Here is a 12865-nt window from a genome sequence, read left to right on the forward strand (position 1 = left end):
GCAGAGCATTTATCAGTTCATCAAGTGGCCTAAAAACATGACTCCAAATAGATGTTATAGCAATGGCAGGTCTGTTCAAGAAACCCCAAAATAAAACCAGTATTTTATTATAATAACATATTTGCTATGCAAAACAACACAAAAGTCAAATTGTGTCAGAAAATGATAGGCACTACGTGTAGTTTTGTCATATCTCTAATTTTCTACTCAGATTGCAAATTTGAATGCAATTCAGATGTCTGGCAAAGGCTAAATACCAAGGTCCTTACACTGATAAACTGTAATCATTTGTCCAGTAATTAGGGGTGTTGCAAAATGACATTTTACTTACTGACCTTTCATGGAAAAGTCCTCTAATTACACTTGCATACAAACAACCTAAACTGAAAGACAAGGATTAATGTCCAGAAGAAAAAACTGATCACAGCTTGTCAGTTTACATTTTGTGTGACAGAGCTGACATCCACTCAGCACATCCACAGCAGGATAAAGTACATGGCAGCGAAAACTAATCCCAGGGTTAAACTACAGTTGACTGTAACACTGACATTTCTTTGAAGACAGACAAAGGCAAGACAAAGTGATAATAAAAGACACTGTCAAATTACAATTTCATCGGGGAAAGAACTATTGTTGCTCCATTTAACATACCAAGGTTATCTAGTGACAGGAGACAAGCCTGAAAAAATACAAGCAGCCTGTGACGAATAGAATGCAACTTATCCAAAAATGTGTCTTCTCTTAAGTATAATGAAACCATTAAGCATGAAGCATGAAGAGACGAGAATAACAATTGAAATGAGAAGAATGACCCAGCTGTTTTGTTACAGAATCAGAATGAGGAAATGGGTTTAGAGGAGCAAAATAAAAGCAGAACGCAAAGTGAGGGATAGTCCTAGTTAGGAGGAGGCAGTGATCAAAGCACAGAAATATGTAAGGAATCTGCCGTCAGCCTCGGTGTTGCAGCATCAGGTCCCCCATTGCGTGTGTGTCAAAGAGCTTTGGTCGGCCCCTTTCTCACATGCAGGACCACATTCTGCACCTTCGACTTCCTTCTTGCTGATTGCTCAGCTTCATTTCACTGATTGTGGTAAATGTTTCATACACTATTGGAGAGGGTATGCCCACAAGGAGGGCTTCCTTATGAAAAATTTATCCCAACAGATGTCTAGGTCTGCCTCCACTGCCACGTAACGCTCATGTAAGCCAACAGAGAATTGATTAGAAAGCTATCTATGCTCACTGTGAGGACAAGTTCTTCAAGTGCTGCTTGCATCCCGTTGCATTTGAAGAACATAATTGGAAATCACTAGTATCAAAGTTAGTGAGTCATTAAGTTCCAAAATCGATAAATTCGGCTGGAATAATGCATACATGCTATTTGAATATTGTGAAATGAAGATCTTTTTCTTAAACATGAATAAATCAGTTTTTCGGAGATTAGCTTTCTTTAAAGCATGTTTAATATAAAAGGCGTTGCTCATGACAGCACTGCCACCAGGGAGGGTCAAAGGTCACAGATGATGCAAGCCCAAAGCCTGAAAACACAAATCATAGGCATTTACATTAATTAATTCATTATCCTTAACCGCTTATCTGCACCCTGGACAGGTCGCCATGCTATCACAGAGCAGACACATAGAGACAAACAATCACACTCTCATTCACACCTATGGGCAATTAAGAGTCACCAATTAAACCTAAGTGCATGTTTTTGGACTGTGGGAGGAAGTCGGAGTACCCAGAGAGAACCCACGCTAACACAGGAAGAACATGCAACTCCACACAGAAGAGACACAGGCTGGAGTTGAACCCTCTTGCTGTGAGGCAAGAGTGCTAACCACTACACCACCGTGTAGCCCTCGAGGCATTTACATGATAAACATATTTATTTTTATCATTAAATAAGTAATATCCCCCACATTTTCCGCTGCCCTGAACACCACTAATGTAAAAATGTAATAATGCCTGAGCCAAGTCAAGGTGCCACGCATCAAATCTGGAGCTCAAAAACAAAAAGCCAGGATACAGAGAGAACAAGAAAATGAAATGAGCAGAGAGGCAATCCACACATTTCTGGCAAAAAAAAAAGTGAAAAGAAGCCACAGGTTTGACTGACGAAGCTGAACTTGGCAAAGGTGAGCAGCTAAGCAGACTAGCAAATAAAACCTGCTGTAGCGGTCAAGACTAATGGCCAGGAGCCAATTTGAAATTGCCTGTGTTGGTATTAGAACTAAGAGTGTGTGGGTGGTGCTGGTGGTAGTGGTGGAGCTGATGAGAGGCCCAAATTGGAATTTCTTTTTCCTGTGTCCATAATAATAAAATATAATCCAAATGGCCAGCTCATAGTGCTTAAATCATGAAGAGCTCATAGCTCTTTAGCTCTACGCCTCATCTTTTTAGGCTGTTTTGAAGCATTGTTTTTGTTTTACAGCCTTCCCGTTTACTGTAAGGTTGAGTAGGAGCCACTTTCATTAAACATAGAGAAAGATAAGCTACTAACTAATGAATGAAAGCTAAACAGCTAGTAGCTAAAAACTCAGATGTATTTCACAGTAGTTGATGGAGTCCAAATTCAGAGGTTAAAAGGGACTTAAACACACAATATGTAATTTTCTGCAGCTAGAGGTCTCAATCAAAACAAAAACAAATATTTGGTGATTTAGAGGGGCTGCGAGGTGAGCTGTCACCTTTCGGTTGCTCAGCTTGTTTCTCTGTTAAGATAAGATCCAGACATCCTGATGATGAAAATGATATTATTAAAATGACCAAGATCTAAAAGAGTATCATGAAAATGTGGCTTAAAACGGGATAAGAAGTCAACGATGGCGGCTTCTGGCAGACAATCACAATGCTGACGCGTGAGCAAAGGGGATATAAAACCATGAACAGACAACCAAATGAAACGAACCATAACCTCTATTAAAATTATGGAATTTTCCAGGTAAAAAATTATTGGAAGTGCAGTGGTTTTTAAACATTTTAATGCAGAAAACGTAACTATTCTAACTTTAAATACATCCGTTTTCCAGGAAAAAATCCTCCTAATAGCTGCCAATGTTGCCCTATGTTTATTTATTGCATAAGAAGTACTAATATGTTAGTCATTACAACTTTATAATGTCGTGCTGTCACCAATTTCTGTTCCCTACTGGTCAAAAGTCAGCATGAATGCAGCTTAAATGAATTAATGGCGTAGCGTGAGTCACTTTAGTTTCATTAGTGGGTTGCATTCTGTGTCATTCCATATGAAGTTCGTGTACAAAATATGGATAACATTTCCTCCTCACTTACCATTTAGAAAAAAGATGTCTGGCTTCAAAGACGATGCTGGTAGCATGTCTGTGTGGGAGTGCATGTGGGTGTCTTATGAGCTGGAAGATTGAGTCAATACATTTTTCATAATAAGTGACCTTCACTCGTCAGCAGATGCCATTCCATACAGAAAGATGAGCCACTTCCTAATCTCTTAATGAAAAAAGTAGAAGGACAGTTAATACTCTTGACAGTTTCCAGTGTTATTTAATTATTTCAAAGTTTTTGTCCTTCGGTACACTTGAAACTTTTGAACTTAACATAAAACAACAACAACAAAGTGCTGTTAACGCCTTATGTACCATATCACATTATTCCACAGAATTAGCACTCAAGGTGTACTGTTAGAGATGTTTTTTTTTTAGGTAGAGACTTTAAAATAAACTGCTCTCAACTGAGCTGAAATGTGAACTGTCTTTATTCCCCAACACATTTTTTTTAAATTTCTGATAATTCTACATCACCTTGAGAGAAGGTGATGTACTCTACTGGTTGCAACTAGAAATCTGATTTCATACAAGTCTATGAGAAATTGACCCAACTTCTCACTTGGTTTATTATCTCAGTTTTGCTAATGAGTTTATTGTAATGACCCAGAAAGCACTGAACCAGAAGAGCTGCTGCAACTGGTCGCAGAGAGAGTCCAAAACCTGGTCCTGACGAGCGACAAACTCCTGAAGACTCCCAGCAACCGAGCTGAGTTGAGCCTCTTGACGCTGGATAGCAGCGACTTGAGCAGACAGCTCTTGCTGCCCTGGGTCTTAATCCGCTGGGTCCATTCTCTGGTCAGATCGTAGTGTAGTGACCCAGAAAGCATTGAACCCAAAAGCACGAATCAGAGTGTCCAAAACTAAATTTATTTAAAGTAGCAAAAATAATGAGGAATGAGGAAACCACATTATGTCACTCTTGTGATTAATTATCTCTGTTTTTCAGGGAGTAACATATACATACATTACCATAACTCACACGTGACCATAGCTTATTTCATTTGAAATTTGTATTTATTTATTCAATTCATGTATTCATTTAATAGTTAGACACATTAACTCAGTGTGTCACTGGCTCTAAAGCAGCAGCAGAATGGTTGAGCGAGCCAGCTGAAGAAGCCCTGTGATCTCTTCTCTTCGACCTCAAACACAGAAACAATGATGACAGGTTCCAGAGGAGGGGTCTGAGGAGACCATGAAGCTGGAGGAACTGAGACTGGTTCTCTGGTGGGTTCTGAGCCCTCTTCTATGCTTGTATCCTCCCAGTCCTGGACATCAGTAATGTGAGGAGGTTCTGTAGGGGACGTCTGAGGAGCTGGTGGAGGGGACATCTCAGCAGAGTTTGTCTCTGGTCTGGAGGTGGGCTGCTCTGTTACAGCTGGGCTGCTGCTCAGACCGTCCTGCCCTGCAGTAATGATCACAGGTTCAACAGGAGGGGTCAGTGGAGCCGGAGGAGCTGGAGGCACAGCAGAGTCTGGTCTGGTCCCAAGGCTGGGTTCATCATTTTCTTCCTCACTGGTTTGAACATTAGGAATACATTGAGGTTCAGTAGGAGGAGTCAGCAGAGCTGGAACCACAGCAGGAGAGTCTGGTTCTCTGGTGGATTTTAGGTTTTCACCAAGGCTTGGCTGATCATTTTCATCATCTCTGGTCTGAACATCAGAAATACATGGAGGTTCAGCAGGAGGGGACACAAGAACAGGAGCAGCAGCAGTTTCTGGTTCTTCTGTGGGTTCTGGGTCATTCTCCAGGTTGGGTTCATCATTTTTATCTTCACTGGTCTCAACATCAGAAACAGATGAAGGTTCAGCAGGGGGGGTCATAATAGGTGGAACCACAGCAGAGTCTGGGTCTCTGGAGGGTTCTGGGTCATTTTCAGTACAAGGTTTGTCACATTCGGCTTTCCTGGTCTCAACATGAGTAATGGATGGAGGTTCCACAGGAGGGGTCAAAGCAGGTGGAACCACAGCAGAGTCTGGGTCTCTGGAGGGTTCTGGGTCATTTCCAAGGCCAGAATTGTCTCTTTCATCCTCCCTGGTCTCAACAACAGTCATGGATGGAGGTTCCACAGGGGGTGCTGGAGAGGCTGGAACAGCAGCAGAGTCTGGTTCTCTGGTGGGTTCTGGGTTGTTCTCCAGGCTTGGTTTGTCACATTCATCTTTCCTGGTCTCCACATCAGTAACAGATGGAGGTTCCACAGGAGGTGCTGGTGAAGCTGGTGGAGTGGACACCACAGCAGGGTTTGTCTCTGGACTGGGTGTCACAGTCAGGTTGGAGTCTTCCTGGACTGGAACGGTAGCAGGAGGTTCAGCAGCAGGACTCAGAGGAGCCGGCACTTTGGGGCTCTTGGGATGAAACATCTCACAAATCTGTTCCGCTGCAACATCAACAATTTCACTGAGCAGCTCTGGTGAGAAGCTCTTGATCCTGTTCACCAGGATGTGGAGTGGGTGCGTCTGTCTGATGGTTGTCAGGATGGACAGGACCACGTCGTCCCTGATGGAGCGGGAGAAGGTGGTCTGACCTTCCACACCGGTGAGAGCGCCAGTGACTCGGTCCAAGACGGCCTTTGTAACCCCAACAGACATTGTGCTGAGTTTCTGGGAAGGCATGTTTAAGAGGGGACGACGAGGAAGTGCCCAGAAGCCCTGCAGGACTCTGGGGACAACTTCCAACACCACCTCTTGAGGACTGAGGACTTTGGAGCTGGGAGCCACGTGATTGGTTCTCAGGATCTTGGCGTACTTCAGCGCCGCGTTGAAGAGTTTAGGATGTCTGTGTATTACAGTAAAAAAAAAAATATTTAAAAACCGTTCAGAAAAATCACAGAGATATTAAATTACTGCAGCTTAATTGTTAATAAATATGAGTCAATTGTATCTTACTGAAATTTGGGAGGTAAGGGCTCTGAGGAGTTGAGGAGCATCTGGGCTTCAAACTCAATGTCCCTCATCTTGTTGCTCATATTTACTGCCCACACCTGAAACAAGGAATTATATATGAAGTGCAGTTTGGAGATATTTCGAGGATAAATCAGCATCATTTACTCCAAACTCCTGAGAATCTTCTCAGGGTTGTTGTCTTACCAGCATCAGCAGAGGTTTGGCGTCCTCCTCATCAAAGTCCTCCAGTTCAAACTCCCAAAGGCTTCAGACAGAAACAACTCAAGCTTTATTTTACTGTTACTCTCGACATTATGAGAGTAATATCAGTGAGACGTGAACAGACTGTGAGGTCTGTATGTGTGTCAGTAACTCACCGTTCTCTCAGAGTATTCTTGCTTTCTTCCATGAGGAAGTGGATCATGTCTTCAGGAGTCACCTGAGATGGGATCTGGTAAGCTTCCTGAAGCATGAGCAGTTCTCTCAGCAATGCAATCTAAAAAACATAAAGGAGATGAGTCATCTTTGAACATGGCAAGACAGGGTTTGTCATCATTGACCTGTTAGTTTCTACAACTGTGAGCTTGGGAGGACAGTAGTCTTACCTTAGACTTGTAGCTGTTTATGTTCCAGCAGAGCTGCAGAGCCCGATCATAAATGGGTGTATCAAACAACACCTTTAAAGCAAATAAGAAATGTCACTTTTAGTTTTAGTCACAATTTTTCAAAAACACATGTGAAAACGTTGAACTCCAATAAAGACAGAGTGTGTCACTTACCCTGATGGGTCTGTAGACTCCTCTACTTCCTTCAATAAACTCCATTGAGAAGTTGTTGCTGTATATCACAATACACAACAAACAAAACAGGCAAAGCGACAATGTAAAAATTCACAGGTTTAAGTTCAACGATAGATGCGAAAAGCAGTCTGACACGGTTGATCTCTCTGGCACAAATGAGCAGAGTGTGTTCTGAGTGAAGAGATCTGAGCTCCAGAGAGAATCTGACTCAGGATTCTAGAGTTCTAGAAGTGAACTCACATGTCAAACAGTCTGGAAGGTTACAAAGGAAACACTGTTAATAGTTATCCTGTTATTAAACAAATATATCTATAAATATACAAATCCTGTGATAATATACTATATATTAATGTGATAAATCTTGTGCCTCAGTTTCATAAACCACCATTGTTGTCCTAAAACCATTAAAAACACATTGATGAGCCTTACTGTTGCAATGAGTGTAATGTTTCTTCATTACTGTATAAATCCACTGAAGAATATATTTCCTGACAAATGCACAATTTTCTACTTTGCTAAAAACTTGACTTCCCAGCTTTTTAAAGGAAATTACTGAGCCTTTTTTTAACGCATTAAGCTATTTATTAGTTACATGTTTTTGAAGATTTTAAATCTTAGATCCACTGACAGCCAAAAAGTATTCAGAAAAGGATTAAAACATTGTTGGTTTTGGAATGTTTTTTTATTATATTAGGCAAATATAATGTGTTGTTTTTTGTGGTGTAAATATAATTCTGTTTCATGACATTTAATTGTGTTTTCCCATTGTGTTTTTCATTTATTGTGTATTCTGATTTGAATCAGAATTAGAAATAATTTTATTTTACAGTTCATCCCATACCCAAATAGAAATATATATTTACATAACTAAATAAAAAATAGAAAATAAGATACTCCTAATTATACTACAAAAATAATAATACATCTACAATATTGTCAGGGTGATGACCACAGTTGCAGACTCGGGGTATCTAAAAGTTATAACAGAGGGATAACCACATAAAATCACACACGATTGGATTGGAGAAGGGAAACGTCCAACAAAGGCACATCAAAGTGGCCCTGAAATTATTTCCCATTCTTGCTTTATACACAACTTCAGTTGCTCAAAAATCTGGGGACTCCACTGTCCTATTTTGCGCTTCATAACGTGCCACAAATTTTAAAGGGTTTTGAGGGTTAACTGATAAGATAAAACATTAAATATTGTCCTTGTAAATTTTTCAGATGACTATATGGTGAAAAGGATATGTTAATTTTCACATTCTGTTTTATTTACAATTCACACAGTACCAACTTTTTTATAATCAGGGTTGTACAAACCTTTGTTCTGGGCTGATTACTGTTCTGTATCTGTCACTTTGAGGAAACATTTGTAAAGTCTGCTTTCATTTCTTTTACATTGCTTTGCTGATTACTCTCAACTTTACATAACTTATTTGCAAGTTCTGATCTTAGAGAGGGACTGAATTCAAACTACAGATGTCTATAAATATGCTGCACCTACACTGCTTCTCAAATGGAGATTTTGCGTACTTATTTTGACAATAACAAAGATTTCCTGTATCTTCTTAGTTGTTCACATGAGCATCTTTTGGATTAAAAGGGAACTGATGATTTCTGTAGTTTGTTTGTTCTCCCAGTATTTGATTCCCTCTTCCAGTCCAAAGACATTTTAGTCAGCTAACAGGACACTGGAGACTAGTCCAGGGGTCTTCTGTCCAATCTCTACTGGAAGTTACATTTAGTTGAAGCTTGTGACACATTACTCGTATTAACATCATCCTGTTTATCAGATCTTGTTGAATCATACACACTTTCTGTTGCATTCACAGGGTCGTTGCTATCAGTCAGTGCCACCGGGTAGCTTTACCGATACTCCCTTGCATTAGAATGGCCTGTCTGCTGAGAGTGGGGAGGTGCACTCTGTAGATCTCCTTAAAACCAGGCTGAAAATGCCATTTATTTCCCCTCTAATGTGGTCAGCCTCCCCTTTACGCAGTTACCGCAAGTGACTCAGTACTTCATAGTTAGCATTAGGTCAGGTTCCTGCTGATTGGAATTGATTTTGCCTTTTCTGTTTTCCAGTTCTGTGTGTTTCTGTTGATTGAAATTTATACATGTCTTTTAGAGCTGCTGAGGGTGAAGTATGAGAGTAAATGCACATTTTCTGTGTGTGTGTGTGTGTGTGTGTGTGTGTGTCTAAACTCATCATGTATTAATTATGTTACAGTGCTATTAACTAACTGGGCCAGTGTTGGAAAACAAGGCATGATTAAAAAAACATGTTGTAATGATTGAGTAAACTGGAGTAATAAGCATTCAGGCTTCTAACAAGCCTGGGAACATACATTATATATATGTTTCTATATACACTGTTTACGTATATATGTGTGTGTGAGTTTGTGTGTGTGTGTGTGTGTGTGTGTGTGTGTGTGTGTGCGCGCTCTAACAGTGTTAAATGTCATTCTACTTAAAGACAAGCTTGCTGTTTGTAGTTATGAAGCAGTGCTTTGTCTTCCCACTGTAAACTGATTGTTAAGTTTATATCTTCGCATTCCAGAGTTTTTTATTTCCTCTTTGCATTTTATACTTTGAACCTTTGCTGCAAAAACTGGGCCAAATCCATCACCGCTGTAAATCGATGAGCACGAGAAGCCAAAGAAATATCTTTTTTGCTCATTGATAGGCTTACAGTATGTTCTTCCCCTGACCTTCCTCCCTACACTGCACTGAAATGCAAAGTTGTCAATGGCAGAGTGGTCAGGAATGTTGAGTAGCAGAGGACCAGAGTTCAAATACAGATATGATAGCCAGAGGTAGGAGTGGGAGAAAGCAATGCTATTCTCAGTGCTGCTTAGCTAATGGTGTTAGAACAAATATTTCTGCTAATGGATTGCAATAATCTGTTAGTTTTAAATGTGTAGGAGAGAGAGGATGACTGTAAGTGATTGGTAAGTGACTGGCATTTTCTATTGTAACAAAAGTAATGATGTGGAGTATTTATTTAATAATGACATCCATCATGTTATGCAAGTCTTATATAAATGTGAAAATATATTAGTGTTTTTTTAGACAGCAGTCAATGATGTGTTGTGAAATATGTCTGGAGCCTGGCATAAATGTGCTATATTAAACCTAAGAATGTGGTGAGAAAAGGCTGCTGTTCTGTGTGTGTGTGTGTGTGTGTGTGTGTGTGTGAGTGTGTGTGTGTGTGTATGTGCGCGTGCTTGATAAAGGAGGACTTTCTCGGCAAGCCTAACTTAAAGCTGTTTTTCTGTCTCCACATGCTCACCTGATGAAACTGCGGTTTTATTACATATAATCATATTGTATCTACTGCAGTCATGGTGTGAATTTCATTATCTAAAAATAATTATCGACTGTTGAAACTTTTCACGGCTGCAAATGAAACTCCAAATCAGCGAATAGAAGATACTGCAACGTGTCAGATCGAACACTGCCTAAAAAAATGGCTCCAAATGATATAAACTGACACATGACTGCTAACTGTGCACTACTGATGCATACTTTTTTTTAGCTGCCGTCTGCTTGTCAAACCTGCAGCATGAAAAACTGTTAGAGCAAATCTGTCCTCAAAAAATAATTCAGAAGGTAAGTCATCCATCACGCACTGACGGAAGGCTATTGTGCCACAATCACAAATGTGTTTACCGTGGTCCATTTACAGTGATAGTGACTTAATGTCAATTGGATATCATGTGTTCTACCTGGAGGTTGTAAATGCATAGGCAATGGGCTGTATTCATTCTGCTCGGAGGAGCAGAGGACATCATAGCTGGTCTCAGCCGTGCCATTTACAGTAATGTGCTGGGTTATTGTAAATAAATGACTGGCCTTAGGTATGTGAGCACAAAGGCACGGGACACACAAATGGAACCACGAAGCAATCACACAAATAACTATCACATAGAGCAGAGGGTCTCAATCTTTTTCCAGCCAAGGACCCCTTACAACATAGAGAATATTTGATAGGAATCATTTGAGTTAGGCTATAATTTACACTCCTAAAATCTGTAGGTGAAAGAAAAACACAGAGAAATGTATTAGAAATGTATTAGACCTGTATTTAACACAGTGTCTGTTCTCATAGTCATAGATTTGATATTTTAAAACATAACTAAAAGATTAAAAAATTAACATATGTATTGAACTTCATGTGTTGAGCTATAAATGTACTCTAAAACATCTCAGAAATAGTGAAGAATCATTCTATTATGTTTTATTATTATTATTTAATTTATTAATGTTTTATTTGTAAAATAATAACATTGGATATGAACAACAGTGAATCTTTAAAAGTTTTTATTGAAAACAAATTCAACATTTTTTTTTTAATCTTATAGGGCGCTAGGAATGAGTTCTTAAATCAAGAAATTAAGTTAGCATGTTAGTGACATGGGGTCTCTCCTCTCAAACTCAATGAGGATTTTGAATGGGTGCCTGAAATAAGGTCTGTATAGTTAACACAAGCTTAAGAGATGTTCACATTTTGTTGTACAACATGAAATACTCCACTTGTGTTTTTACATTTCCTTAACCTGGCGGTTGCTCCCAAGTGGCTAAATTAGACCACAGTGGTTGTCGGGGACACTAAATGTCATCACACCGGACATGGGCAGGACCTTTTCTCTAGTTATAGATTGTAAATTATGTTAATAAACAACTTATTAGGCTACGGATTTGGTAGCTTGTCAAACTGCTGCTTAGCTTGTCAGAGACGTCTAGTGTTATATCTAGAGACGGTAGTGACGTAGAAGTCATGCAACCGTGGTGTAGTTCACTTTAGCATAACGTCAGATTTTTACTTTTGTTGGCTGCATTACAGATTCTAACATCATAAAAGTTGGTGTTAATTGGTGAAGATGTGTGAGCATCAGAAACGTGTGTTTGCCACAGAGTTTATTTTCTAGAATGGTCCAAAATCCAATGCAAAAATCCCATAGGACATTTTTCAATAGACCCCATGGTGATGCTACTTCCTGGGTGGACTAAAAAAATACACTGTTTCTCTCTTTATCACTACTTTTATCATTAAATGATTGATGGTTGAATGCTGTTTTTAGACAGGAAAAATGAAATTAATTCCAGCATATATGTATTTTTTTTATATTATTATGATACATTTGTTGTATCATATTAACAATAATGAATGATGAGAAGCTTTTATTTTGTTAGGAATGGTCAATTTTAATAACATTGGCTTAAATTAAAAAAAGAACATATGTGTTGAACTCTGAAGCCTTTTGTAAATAAAAAAAATATCATAATTTAAATGAGTGAAGGGGGAAACTTTTCAGGGACAGAGTGCCACAGAGCCAGCTTTGAGAGCATCTGATACAGAGAGTTTTGTCCTTCTTTTTACTTTCTTGTTCCCTAACAAACAACTCAAGCATTTGATTGTAATGTTCTGGGCTAACAAAGTCGAGATTGGGATTTAGTTTCTTTTCCATTATCTGCCTCTTGATAACAACAAGGTAAATTATTTGGTGATTATGGTGGATGGGGAAGCACTGAGTCAATCAGTTTCCAAATGGAAACTGGATGGAACAAATACAAATTGAATATGGAGAATCTGTCTCGAGGGACACGGCAGATAGATAGATGCCCCGGTCAAATTCTCAGCATGCTAGACGTCTTTTAATTCTCATTCACTCAACCCCGCCCGATAGATGGTACCGGCCAATTCAGCTGACAGTATAAACAGCAAAGGTTAGAGCTATATTGAGACCCTGTGAACCAAAATAGCTGGGGAGAATTTTCATTAAAAAGCAAGAGAAAACTAACCACTTTGCATGGGCCCTGGCTATAGTCATGGTTGAAATTCCCTCACAAAGCTTTCATCACAATGCTCCAC

At 39.5% G+C, this 12865-nt stretch overlaps 1 protein-coding gene across 1 annotated transcript; it reads right to left on the reverse strand.

The window, feature by feature from the left end:
- Positions 1-4360: 4360 nt before the first annotated feature.
- On the reverse strand, positions 4361-7297 carry LOC131981401 (cell surface glycoprotein 1-like). The gene is made up of 6 exons (XM_059345673.1): positions 6967-7297; positions 6793-6864; positions 6565-6683; positions 6392-6452; positions 6191-6285; positions 4361-6080 (listed from the first exon to the last, which is right to left on the reverse strand). The coding sequence occupies exons 1-6, from the start codon at positions 7009-7011 to the stop codon at positions 4361-4363; spliced, it is 2112 nt and encodes a 703-aa protein (XP_059201656.1). The 5' UTR covers positions 7012-7297.
- Positions 7298-12865: the final 5568 nt, after the last annotated feature.

This window comes from Centropristis striata, chromosome 12 (genome assembly GCF_030273125.1).
Source record: "Centropristis striata isolate RG_2023a ecotype Rhode Island chromosome 12, C.striata_1.0, whole genome shotgun sequence".
Classification (NCBI taxonomy): Eukaryota; Metazoa; Chordata; class Actinopteri; order Perciformes; family Serranidae; genus Centropristis; species Centropristis striata.